Genomic DNA, 14335 nt, shown 5'->3' with positions numbered 1-14335 from the left:
CACACACACACACACACACACACACACCCCTTCAGACAGGTGAAGGAGGCGATATAGATACTGACGGAAGGCTTTTGGATGATCCCCCCCACCCCATCGCGACCAGGCGATGAGTTTCTTGGTATCACTTCTCCGTCTCGTCCTCCTTTTTGCCCCTCACTCTCGCCCCCTGCTTTCCATTCCAGTCTCTACCTCTCTCTCTCGCTCCCTCTCTCTCCGATCCTCTCCTCCCCTCCTCCTCCTCACTCATCCTCTCTCATATGATAATCTGTTCTGACTCCTAACCAGCTGCCTCTCTCTGATACAATATTCTGGTTTTACTGCAATCCAGCCTTGGCCAATAACCATTTGGCATTTCCACGAATAAGCTGGTGCTGGTATCATCTTGTCTGAAGACAAACATCACACAGCTTCGGTTTCAAACACTGCAATATTTCACATCTAAAAAAGAAACTAGTGATTTTTTTTTTTACATTTCTTTTTTACTTTTTTTTTTACAAAGTCAATATTTCACATGTAGAAATGTGAATTTTACACCCTCGTTTTCTCAACTTCTCTATATTTGTTTCATTTTACTAAACCTTTTATTAACCCCACTGTATCCACGCCACAGAATTATAGAGAATTGCCTCCTGTTACGACTGCTTAACAAAGCAGTTGCAACATGAAATTGAATTATTTATTCCCACGTTACACTTGAAATATCTATATTCATTTGGTGTCTTCCGCTGTGTACTGCTCATTGAATAAAGGTACATCTAACCACATATAAAATGGAAATGAGAACTCAGCAGCTTGCAACATAAATCTTCCCATGACAATGTTTCATTAGCACCTCTATGATCCATTAGAGTCTCTAAACACATTAACTCAGGTTGTGTCAACACTGGTCTCTTATTGCACACTGTCTAATGGGCAAAATATCATTCAGAGGCTGATAGAATCAAATGGAGCGTGCCTGGTATACAAACTAGATGCAGACACGCATGCACGGCAAACTATTCGAAACAATATGATGTAACAGAAGGTACAGTCCTCTCATTTTGATGTAGGCATCTCCCCGCAAGATCTTCAAAGTTCAACAGATGAGTCAGAGGGCGAAGGCCCACGCACAAGCAGGTTTAACTGTCACTATCTGTGGTTGTCTCTCAGAAACTGGCTGCTGCATCAGACTCTCTGGAACCGAGCACGGCGCGACACACTGGGACATAACACCGAGGTACCGTTAAGGGGAAACAAACAAGCACAATATGATAGCAGGGACATAGAGAAGGACAACACCCATACAGTACTCCAACCTGAGCATCAGGAGAGAGCTGAAAGGAGTGCATGCTTTCTACATTATGTTTCTGCAGCGTGAATGTGACGAATAGCTTCTGACAAGAGAGAGAGGTTCATAAAATAACCATGAAAATGAAATAGCCGTGCTTCTAATAAAACCTATTTGTTTCCTCGTAAAAGAAAAGAAAAGAAAACAAAGTTAAATGCTACAGCAAAATAGAGACGTGTAACTCTCTCTCTCTATATATATATAAATATATATATAATTAATATGAAAAAAAAACTACATAAAAACGAAACACAAGATACAGAGCTTTTGTGTAAATTGCAAGGTTAAATAAGGATCACACTGTACACTCAGTCCTCCTTTTCAGCTTTCTTGCAATGCAAAAAAAATGTTCAATAAAAGAACAGTTGACAGTGTTTATGTGGATCATACAGAGTGAAACTGGAAAACGACGCTGCTGCTGCTGCTCTGTCTGTCAGCCATGCAACAAATATAGTGCCTCCAACTGTATATAATTGTGCTTAAAAGCCGAAGCTTCCCTAAGGACAAATGTTTCCAGCAAGGCTGGTTCATTAGCTTTTGATCACACACTTCCTTGACTGCTTCACATTACCAGTGACAGTATGCCAATACGCTGCTGATAGTTGCTCATTAGGGTATTGATTAAGCCACAGAGGGACTGATGGTCAGCTGTCTATGGGTATTAATGCAGCGATGTGGAGCCCTCAATAGAACTGTTTTAGCTGATAATTTCTTTATATCCCTGAGGGGGGAAAAAAAAAGTCTTGGTGGTGGATGCTGACACTGAACTGAAGCGGACACAACACAGTAAATTTCTGCATTTAGACTGGCCAAGTCATGTATCTCACACTCCTCGTGGATTAATTCAAGCAAATGTATTTACCGTAAACAAGCCCTGTGGAATGAAATTCAATTGAGATGTGGTACAGAACATCCACCGGTGCCCCGGGAGAAGAGAAGAGGACGAGACCTGATAATGGCCTCATTAGCAGTCTGTCAGTAGCCATTCCCTGCACAGGCTCACCATGCAGCTGATCCACGTTAACTCTTACAACTCTGGACTCGCCTCTTAAGAGCGCGGACCCAGTCGGCTGCGTGGTGTTCCGCTCCGCAGCCGTTAACCCCGCAAGATAAACACTTTTGGACTTACTCATTTTGCGTCCCAGTCATGTGAGATATTTTAGAGAGCCGAGGCTTATATTCCACCGCGCCACCTGGGTGTTTGGAGCTACACCACCTGCCTGAAGCAGCGGCAGAATTAACAAGCTCCAACAGGCACTCCATGAAAACAATACAGATCAATTTAATATAGATGCCAAGGAGTGGAGGGCATAATATTAGAACCATAACAGCACCGGCCCACACCACGCAATCATAAACCAATTTAAGGCCATTCCAGGCAATTTCCTGGGGGCTTCCACTTGTGGGAAGACTTCAATAAATCACACAGACAACAAAGGAAATACCTATTTCAGTGAAAATAGAGGACACTATTGGGTTACGTCCAGAGCACTGCGGAGGGTTGCATTTAAAGACAAGTTTAAATAAGAAAGGTGTGAATTTAAAACCATTCATGCCACTGCTGTGCCAGCATTTCATAGCACGTGTAGCTACAGGAAATGCTGTTAACTCATTACCGCTAATGGATTTTCCACAAAGCAGTGCAATATGTCTCCTCTAAGCAAAGTAGCAGCTGCAGGTAAGTAATGTACTTTTGAAATTTTTAAAGTTCCTCTCAGATCAGATGACGATATACACTGCCCTTCCTTTGTATGCACAGCAGCCCCAGGGCCAGATCAGCCCTAGTCTGTCTCTAAATACAAATACACACAAACACAATATTTATAGAATAGTAGGGTCAAAAGCAAAAGGCATGAAAGCAATTCATTCCTACATAGGTGAAGTATACACCTGTCAACTGTCATGTAATCAGAATCAACAACACAGCACTTATAGTGAATGGCTGACAGGGCTATAGCCTTTTGTTTTACAGGTAGTTATTTATAGACTTCATTTAAATATTTTTTGAAGGAAAAAGAACAAGTCCAGTTTTCCGAATCAACTGAATCATCACGTTTTTGTCAAACAAATTAAAAGTACTGTGTCACTTTTACAGCTAAGCCGATTTATTCTCCACGGACTGACCAAGTCTCGCTTCATTTAAGGCATCCTTACATGCCTGTTCCACATTAAATGATCTCCTCAAGGTACAGATGTGGTGATGACAAGATGATGGGGACAATAATATAAATTACAATGGAAAAGAACTGCTCTCAGCTGCCTTTTTATTTGCTTGTTATTTAAGATTTAAAGCGAGGCTATTTCTGGTTATTTTGGGTGTTTCTAGAGTAAGAAAAAGTGATTAAATGGATGTTCAATTGGTCGAATCAGCCTTGAAAAAAATACCAACTTCACACGCAAAGCTGTTGAATAGAGGCCGTCATTTAAGTAACCAGTATAAATCGGGTTATTTATTTATTTTGTTATATGGAAATGTGGCGGCAAAGTGAGCCCGTGGACACTGCCGGAGCGCTACCACACATCTCCCGGAACAATTTTTCAATAGGTCAATAGAAATCAGATTTATCAATGAATTGTACTGCATCTCTTTTGTGTGAGGCTGCCCTTGGGGACAGAAAGGAAAGGAATAGAAGGATAGAGAAAGAAGAAGCGAAAGGGAACGAGGAGAGGAGATTATCACAGGCATGGCAGCCTGTGTGAGAGGCTTAGCTTGGCTAGGCAGGGAGGTGGAACCCTGTGAATTCTAATGAACTGGCAAGACTCCCCCAAAACCAGCTCCATCTCCATGGCATGAGGACGATAGGAGGGAAGAAGGAGGTGATTAGGAAGGCGCAGCCCCTCTACGGCAAACCAAACAGAGGAGGTCATTTTCCCTGTGATAATTATGGCTATAACCAGGCATGAGGGATTGGTAATGGAGCTGCTTATTCTTCATGCTCTGCAAAGGCAACCACTGAGTCTGTCAAGGAGAAAAGCATGATGATGTTTTTTTTTCTCACTCTGTTAGTAGGGTGACTCTGGTAAGAGTTGCAATGGCTGCTGAAAAGGGCAGCGGGGGAACTTGGCCTTTGAGGGAGAAGTTAACGAATGAACTTCATTATTGAGGAGCATACCAGGGAGACCCCCTGGTGTGTTTGATGTATTACCTAGCGCCAAACTTACTCACTCCCCCAACATCACCAGTAAAGCCTGACATCAGCTCTAGGGGGAGGCAGGCGTGTAAACTAAAATAGTTTAACCTTCTGGCTCAAAGCTAGAAGAAGACAACAGAGGAGCAACCTGATGTACAAGATTTGCATCCAAAAAGTTGTTTCCAAAGAAAAAACACACACAAAGTTGTGAAACAACAAAGTGAATAATGAGGGAGCGCCTTTTTGTTCCTCAGAAGAAAACCCTTTTAGCTTAAACTAACACACATTTAATGTTCTCTCTGTGACTTCTGGTAATGTAGGTCCAGGGAGGCATTCCACATCAACACAATGTAGATTACTCTCATTTATTAAAATACAGCTCTGGTCAAGCATGAAAGTAACTTTTCCTGAGTTCTATGAGCTTTAAAAAAAAACCAAGTGACCCACTCGAGGGACTAATGTTTTTCCTCAAGATTGAGGGAGATCTTCAGGCTATGCGTGATGTGCACCACTTAGCCTTCCCCCTTTCCCTTCTTCCAGCGGACCGGGATCGAGCTGCTCTACGGTGGACAGTGCGAAGGATCTCTTTACTGAGCGCACTCTCAACACTTTTACTCTTGACTTATGAGGATGCCATGGGTGCAGGGGAGTGATTCATCATTGGATGTGTTCCTCTTGCACCCTCACACATTAGTAATGTGGTCCGCTGAGGAGGAGTCCTGTCATCAGTCTGTACCTGGACCCTCTGAACAAGGTAGGTCAACAGGAGGCAGCAGCGGCTGGCCCACTTTTAGTCTTTCACAGCACCTTTAAGTTTCCTCCAGCTCTGCCACAGCTGAGCCTGACGGACACACTAAGACCAGTTTGGTCAAGGGGAGGCACAGCCTTCGCTATAGTCGCTATATCTGTTGACTCAGTGAAGCCCGTCCTCTGAGCGGCCAAGTACGGAAAGCCACAACTTGTTGAGAGGTTAAAGTGAGGCGGAAATCTTATTTTCATTGAACGTTTTTACAAAGAAAATGGCACAAAAACAAACAAGCTCCGAGTCGCAGTTTGGATAAAAAGTTCCCACACTTACCCATCTGAAACTCCCTGCGGGAATTTCATCACAAGACTCCCTAGTATTCCGTAATAAAGCAGCAACAAAATAACAAATGGCTGTCTGTTCCGTCACAAAATATACAGCCACTTTGAGTCAGCGTAAGCCTTTGACCTTAACATTGCAGGTAATGCACATTTAAATACCTACCTCTGTATTCATGTTTGTCATTTTACTTGTGAAGATTAGGTGTAAAAAGGCTATTTGAAACCAAAACACAGGATTAAGGGATAATGCTGCTCTGTGTCTTGTGAGTCGACCTTGATTCTGTAATCCAGCACAATACTGGAGAACAGCGTATTTCTCGCTCTTGTACATTCAATACTCTCACTGTAGAACAGCTCACACTGATGTAATGGCACATAATGGCACCACGCTGACTGACAAAGTAATCTGAATTAAGGGGAACTTCATTGTTATATCTGTGTAACAGACCTGGAAATATTATTACAAGATTTGTACAAAGAAAAAAAATATTCACAGCACTTTTATATATCGATTACAAATGAAAGGAGGAGGTATACACAGAAAATTGTGTTGCAGGTACGGTAAAAATACAGAGATGGCAAATAATGACCAAAACAACACAAATGAATTGTTTTGAGTCACCTGAACTTTAATGACCACATTGAGGAATGAACTTGATCTTTAAAAGTAAGCCAGTTTGAGGTCAACCATGGTGTTATTAAGGGCTGTGCCACTTAATCAGAGTGGATGCCAATTTAGCAAAGGGCTAACTATGCAGGAGGGACCATCTGAGGCATCAAACAGATCACTGAGTATTGTGTCACCTGCCTCTGCATACCTCTGTACAGTATACACGCGCTCCTTTCCACTCAAAATCTGCTTTATTTTCCTGACTCCATATCTCCTTACCTGTTTTTTTCTTCTTCTTTCCTTCACCATGCAGCAGACACAGTAGAATGAAAACCTGCCTTTGATGTCTGGGATCCTATAATGCTGAGCAGTAGAAATCCGCATGCCTGTTATCTCCTGAATCTTAATGATGACGGCTAACTTCACAATGGGTTAACCACATCTCTCTGTTCTCGCGCTGCACACCCACAGAAACACAAATTAATAGCAACGTGGAAAAAAAACAAAAAAACAGCATTCCTCTAATAAAGCAGATTCAACAAAATGGGCACAATGCGATCAGCACAAATGTCAATGTATAACATCACCAAAAGCTTTTGTGAGCACGTCTGCTTTCGTCTCTGTGTAGGAAGTTTATTTTCCCTCCTCTCCTTTACTTTTTGAACAGCTTATTTGTTGTAAAGTTCTGATCCTCACTTGAAATTATCTTTTTTCCTTTCATGATGCAGTAGCTGTTTTGATGGCACATATTTGTTTATATTTGTTTTTGTTAATGCACGAAACTGTCGATTTTTATTGCTAAAAAATTGAAAAGAGTAGAAAATAGATTTTGCTTCACTTTCCTTTTGCATAACTTCTATGAAAAGACCAACAATATTATAAACACACTGATCAATGAAGAGCTCAGTGAAAGCTGAGGAAGGCACGTCAAATTATGGACCCATCATTTAAAATTTCCCCATCAGCATTAGTGAGGATCATATCTTATAGAGCTCTGTGACCTCTGCAGCTGTCGCCCTCCATGAATCAAACCTTTCATTACATGCTGACACTCCTGTCCTATGCCGAGTGTGTATACACCATAGGAAAGTGATGAGGCATTGGAAACCCGATGAGAGACGGCTAACCTGCGCTTTTGCAAATGCTGGCTGACTGCGTGCCGCAGCGAGCGAGAGGCCAGCCGTGCCCTCCCAGCCATGCCAACTGCTTCGCCTGGCAGAAGCCACCATCCCAGCACAGCCCCTCGCTCCTTGGCCCCTTTCACCTGAGGCGGCAGACAGCCGGCATAAGAGAAATCGCCCGCAGCAGATGGGGCCACTTACTTTGGCTGGCCCATCCGAGCATTGTGTCCTTGTCACATGTCACTTACTCTTGTTTTCCGGTCTGACAACACTTCAAGACAGTGCTTTCGGTTTTGTGTGAGACACAAAAGGAAGAGGAAGAAAAAAAGGTGAGGAAAAGCTGACGAGGTGTCTCTTCACTCAAGCTCAAATTTTCTGAAAGAGCCGGCACCACGAGAAGAACCAGATTATGCGCCAACAAAAGCAGAGCAACCCCCCCGACAAGAAGCGGTCTTGCACCCCTACGGCTCCCCTCACCACACTTCCCCTTAGAAAACAAGCAGGGCCCCTCGGAGGTGATAAGACGAAGAGACTTTACATCCAGAAACTTATGCAAAGAAAGTGCACGCACAAAAGGCCATTTGCAATTTTACAAAATGGCAGACGTAATGCTTTTACTGAAAAATGAGGACCTGCCATATTGAGTCGGAGAGGAAAAGACAAGGCAGGAGGGAAAAAATAGAGAAAAATCATGTTGGCCTGGTTTACGACAAATAGATAGCTCTATTGATTTCCCTGTTACAGTGACTGTCCATCCCTCACTGTTGTGATTACACTGACCTATTTCAGAAAAAAAAAGCCATCTATTATAGATTAAACCAAAATGTCCAAAAAGAAAATACTCCCTTTGTGGAACAAACAAATAGAGTAAGACGAAAACATAACCTACAGTACACAGAGAGAGAAAAATATTGTGTCAATTTAAGCATTCAATGTTGCTGTGGGAGAAGAGGAAACAACCAGTTCTAGTACCATGCTGAGAATCAAATAACTTTCCAGTGAAATAGAGGTGGTGTGTTGTGAGGCCCTTTTTATTGTCAATTTCACATCCAACAAAAAAAACAAAAAAAACCCCACAATATTAAAATGACTGCGTTATTGCTCAACTAATGTTTAAACATCATAATGCCAATTTAACAAATTCAGGAAAATGGCCGGTAAGAAGAACAGATTATAATGGATTTCATAATCTACCTATGCAATACTCTGTACTGCATTGTGTTTTTCAGTGCACCACAGTACAGCGCGGTTCGGTGTTGTATGTTTTTGTGCTGATGATTCCTTTGTGTCTGTATGTATTGCTGCGTGCGCTCGTCCTGCTCCACTATGTCTGTAGCAGCGCGTCTCACTAGACTATCTCTCTCCGCTTAGCTCAGGGGACTCTGGCTGGCTGATCTTCATTATCAGCCCTAGCTTAACAATGTACTGGATGCACTTCCCACATGAGTGCAACTAACAAATCCCCACAGAGCTGAATCAAGGCAACAATGTGATGAAATACCTTCAAACAACCACTGAGCATGGAACACTGAGCTATGCAGAGACAACTCACACTGCCCTGGGCGATTCCACAGGAGTGCGCCTGTTGCCAAGCAAAATTAGACAGCAACTGGGACATATTATTCTCCTAAATTGGCAATGTACAGCACTATTAAGTACCATAAATCTCATGTTTGATTAGCTGAAAATACCTCGACTCACAGAGCCAGTGCATTAACATTCTACAACTCAGACATCCAAGCCGGATCTGCCATGGCATTTTTTTTTTAATAAAGTAGATTCTTTACAAGGCGAAAACTGTCATTGTGTTATGTGAAGACAGACTGCATTATTTGGATTAATAAGGCTGTTAGCATATTTTTAAAAAACATGTATCAGTCAACTTTTAAGAGTGTTCTGTAAAAAGAAAAAGAAAAAAAACCCCACACACAAAACAAAGACATGAAGTCTACAGACTCTTATAACTTTGAGAGCGCATCAATGGGCGATATAACTTCTCTGTAACTCGGAACTGAAAGCAGCGCAGAAGAGTCTGAATCATCGGGTTTCTTTTGGAACAGATTAGCCGTACTATTAGTATGTGAATGCACATCGCTGACGAGAGAAACTCAATAAAAGCTGCTAGTAAATAAATGATGATTCATGAGCGAGGCCATGTTTCTCAATCAGTGCGAGAAGTCTACCAACACAATGGAGATAAATATAGGGTGAGGGGGGAAAAGAAACGCGGGGCTCTCCAAAATGTATCTGTGGACCGATGAAAGGAAATCGTCTGTCTCTTTTTCTCCTTTCCCCGGGTTACATTTGTACTACTGCCTCCCTCTGGTAAGTCTATTCCCAGTCAGATATATTACACATAGACTGCTACACACTGACACTGGTATATTAATGTAAACACTGATAAATATATCACAATACCATGACAGGATTAATTAAGAATAATATATTTTTCAGCTAAATTAGCTATACAAAGAGTTTTCTACTTTTAAAAATTTTCTGTGCTGGCTCTCTGATGGTTCTGTTATTTAGATATATTTGGGTGTTATTATATTGTTATGGATGTTCTATTTATGCTTTCATAGATAAAGCTGTGCAACTACAAGTGGATTTGCAGATCTTTGTCTTGCTGCGAATTATGGTCTGAACAGTCATCAAACAATCAGTATACTGTAAATCTATAGCTGCAAGTAAGAAAGACAGGGAGGATTAGCTCTAAGTAATCATCAGATCTGCTCTGTTCAAGCAAGAGCATCCTGTCCACACGACCTGCGTGTGTATGTGTTAGCTAGTGCTCTGCTATTCGAGCTGTGAGACCCAGACTGCTGATGGTAGATTAGAGGTGAGACGCCTAATCTCAGTGTAATCAGCTACTGCATCTGAGCCTCCGCTCCACACCATCTCTCTCAACAGGTTCAAACAGGAAGTCATCTCACAGCAAAACAGCCCCGCTGAGGTAGAAGAAGGTGAAGAGACATATCTGGTGTCCAACATCAACGCAAGAGGGGGAAAAAGTGCAAAATTTAATTATCTTTTACTGTCACCTCTTCCTGACATGGGCAGTTTGAGACATAAAGATGGAAGGAGAAATGAAAGGGAAAAACCAACAAGAAATGTGCTGGGGGGTTATAGCAAGGACAAGTGGAGCCAGCAAAATCCCCCAACAGCATACAAAAGCGCTGTTGAATCAGACATTACGCATTCGGGGTTTTCCTTTAATTTGTCACAAGTGCGTAAATCAACTGCTACTCAGAGAGTCCATAAAACAGATGTAAAACTGCCAGGGAAAGGTGCAGGAAAACCACAGCTGACTTCTTGCTCAGAACTGAAGCTTTGTTGTAAGAAGAAGTGATGGCGAGGGACAGCCCCTTTGAGGAAATGAAGAAAGAAAGGGGGAGACAGATAAAGAGGCTCAGACAATAAATCTATGTAAGTCCTGAATGGGGAGAGGACATTACAGTCAATGACACAATGATATAAGTATCTGTTTTCATCTAGAATACTTCACTTTCTGATGGCTCAATGATTAGCGATGAAGGGGGTTCGAGAGGAGAGGAGAGGAGAAGAGACGAGAGGAGAGGAGAGGAGAGGAGAGGAGAGGCGAGGAAAGGAGAGGAGAGGAGTCTGCCAGTGAACAGCTGCCCCTGTAATTTATATTGATGAGGGGACTGGCATGGCGGGGAGCTTCCAGCAGTTTGATCACTCAGGCAGAGTGGGGAGTTAGTCAGAGACACAGCCCATCCCTGTGGTCCGGGTTGGACCGAGAAGACCTCCTAAACACACACACAGAAACTAACATACTTGCACACATATGCACATGAAATCAAGGCTGCCAAGCTCACATTACGAGTGGCAGCGCGGACTGGCGTATTGGGGAAGCCAATGTTTTCACTCCGGGAACAGAAATAGATCTACATCTTGGCTATAACCATGCAGGGCAGAGCCATCTCCCTCATTATTACTCCACCAGCCATATAATCACCAGGCTTCTCAGACCGTCCGCCCGCATTCTCAATGACCATTAACTGGCCCTTGAACTTCTTCTTGTGCACGCAGCTCTGACGAGGCTCCACAGCCGCTTCCTGTCTGTAAGGCACAGCAATCAACTACTTGTTAAGGGGCTTTACTTTGATTTCCGCACATGGATAAGATTTGAATATTTCTCACTGAAATGAGACAGCGTAGTCCAGTCTCTGCCCAGGGCTTTGAACCCAAGACTCCTAAATCATGCTCTTTGATTTGAGCCCCCTTCCAGTGTAGAGGTGCTTAGCGCCGCACTAATTAAGATAGCGGGGTGGTGGATGGCGGGTCAAAGCGTTTCTGTTCTACCTTGAAGATATCCTGACACAAACATGAACACTGACACACGCATAAAAAAAATAAAAAATAAATTAAAAAAAATACCATAGCCCCTCCAGACAAGCAAATAGCTTAACACACAACCATGCTGCTGTTTTGACGGGGCTGTTTGAGTAAGGTAGAGCTGTCTAGCACTGAAGATCATATCCCTTTGCCCTGCTGTCTGATGTAAGAAAGAGCCGGGGTGTTTAACAGGGGGAGATGCAGCCTCTCACAATCTGAAACACTCCGACCGCTCTTACAGAAAAGCCCCCTGGCCTTCCCTCTCCACAAGTTTCATCAGAGTGATCAGAGAGAAAGGATAGCCTTCAGGGCTAGTTTCTTCCATTCACACAGTGGGGTATGAACACACATATGGATGTACACGCATGCACAGACACACTGCAGAACACCGCACAAAAGCGTTTTTACATGCTTTCTCGATTGCACTTCACATGTGTCAAAATACAGTACAAATCTCTTGGAAATCATTGATTTCTGCAGGTTTGACTGCTCATCAATTCTTCATAAGCGCACCGAAATTGAAAAGGCAGCGGTGGTAAGAAAAGGCTGTGTACTATTGTTGTATTGCACAAAAGGAGCCTTGCATCTAGCATGTGATACATGTGTCACATACAGTGTCTGTATCTTTCAATTTTAGTGATAGGATCTGCACTTGAAGAACACAAAGTCTGGTAGTTAATGCAGCCTCAGAGGTTAGAAACCACCACGCTGCACCACATCCGTGTTTTTCAGCTGCAAGGCCTTGCAGAAAACAAAGAGGTGCTTCACCACACTGCCTGCTTCAAATGTGCATGATTACCAAGCAGTCATAAGACTGCATAGCATTTTAATTTCCTCTCTGGGGTTATCATCATATTCTCTCCAGTATGGAGACGGAGAGATACAAAACAGTGAAAGTGGATGAACAGAAATCTAATTGAAGGCCTTGATTTATGACAGTAGTAGGCAGACAACAGCACATTTATAGGCAATGATGAAAAAGAGTCAACATAGACACAAACATAATGATCTCACCATCTCCACTATACATGAGGCAAGGGGTTGTTTGTTGTTGTTTTTCACATTAAGTATGGGATTCTTCTTTGAATTAAGTATCACTTTTACTGTCTTAAAATTGTAGTAGAATAAAAACCACATTAATAAAAATTGTACTTACAAGTATGTGTCTTCTTTGTTACTGAGATACCTGTGAAGAAAAAAAGCAAATAAAAATGAGAAAATATATTTAAAAAAACAAATAACATGAACTATTCACATGGGGCTCTTATTAATAACTTATAATATGATAACAGCAGCAAAGAAGGAAACCCTGTGTTGCAACAGATTGCAACAGACCAAGGTCACTTAGGTGGCCCTGAGTAATTATGTGTGTAGGCTGGTGTTTAACTTAGGGCCATTCTATAGCAACATCTATGACAAGGTGGCTGAAACCCCATTTTCTTCAGGCAGTGAATAAAATTTCAAACTAAAGGGAAAAAAAACATTTGGAATGCTAATGTGTTGAGTCTCCTCTCCGATTGGGTCCGAGTGCATGACTAAGCCACTGGCCCTGAGGGAGATAAAGGCATTTTGACCTTAATGTTAGCTAATCCTTTATTTAAACGGTTTCAATACAAAAGGGATTTTTGAAGTTATTTTGTAAATAAATTGTAAGCCCTCGCTCGTCTGACCGGCTCAGGAGGCAAAGAGATGGCTCACAAAAACTCCCTTCTTAATGTGTGACAGAGTCTCCATTTAAAAAACTGTAACATGATCAAAGAGAAAAACGATTGGATACACTATAGAACAGATATAAGCAGTGCCAATGTGGGTACAAACGGCTTATAAGAAGCAGGCAGTCTGACCAGGTTGAGTCAAACCTGGGCTGTACTGCAACCGCAACTTATACTTCCCATCTTCACCCCTTCAGGTGTCAGCTCCTTGAGTGAGCCACTTTGGGGTTCTTATTTTTTTTTTATTTTTTGGCTCTGGCTCCTTCTCCTGTCTGCAACATTGGTCTAATGCCCCAGGAGCCTGACGCGGACAAGCACACAGCCAGCCGAGGTCCCCTGCGGCCCCTAAGATGCTCATGCTTTGCAGGACGAGAGCACACTAATAGATCCCACTTGTCATGCGGAAGCAATGGCTAATTTTTCTACAGCTTGCATTTGAAACTCGGGGGACGGCAAGTTGACATGATTCAATAACTCTCTGTGAAAAAAGGCGTCTGGCCAGAGATAACAATGTTTGAGACACGTTTGAGGGGAAACGAGTCAAAGTGCAACGAGGGGGAAAACAAATAAGCCCTTCGGTCTCCTATAGACATACACAGAGAAACACATAACTGATATCAACTCCACTGAGCAGGAAGAGGGAAAGCCGTCACCTAGGGGCCAGCAGCCTGTGATGGAGCTAGCATTGTTCCATTGCTCAGGGCCAAAAGCTTCTGTTCTCTCCAACTGTGACATTACGCAAGAAGAAAATAAACAGTACTCGAGTCTTAATTCTGCACTAAAATCAGATGACATGGGAGCCAGCGAGACCTGATGGTTCATTAAAAACCAGCAGTGTCAAAGCTTCTGTTCTAAGCTTCAGCTTATGCACAAGGCAGCTGCAAAGGACTGTATCAAGCAGCTAACTGGCTGATGGTTAAGACAACTCGTTAACCTACGAAGGAACACAGTGGCTGTGCTTAGCAGAAACCGAAAGAGCAAATAGG

At 42.6% G+C, this 14335-nt stretch overlaps 1 protein-coding gene across 1 annotated transcript in view; it reads right to left on the bottom strand.

The window, feature by feature from the left end:
- Positions 1-14335, bottom strand: part of roraa (RAR-related orphan receptor A, paralog a) — a 185489-nt gene that overhangs the window by 46665 nt on the left and 124489 nt on the right. Inside the window, exon 2 of the mRNA XM_005729991.1 lies at positions 12794-12823. Within this exon, the coding sequence (XP_005730048.1) occupies positions 12794-12823 (30 nt within the window). The remainder of the gene's footprint in view (positions 1-12793; positions 12824-14335) is intronic.

This window comes from Pundamilia nyererei, unplaced genomic scaffold (genome assembly GCF_000239375.1).
Source record: "Pundamilia nyererei isolate P.nyererei 1_Seehausen unplaced genomic scaffold, PunNye1.0 scaffold00035, whole genome shotgun sequence".
NCBI lineage: Eukaryota > Metazoa > Chordata > Actinopteri > Cichliformes > Cichlidae > Pundamilia > Pundamilia nyererei.
This window is presented reverse-complemented; position numbering and strand designations above follow the sequence as displayed.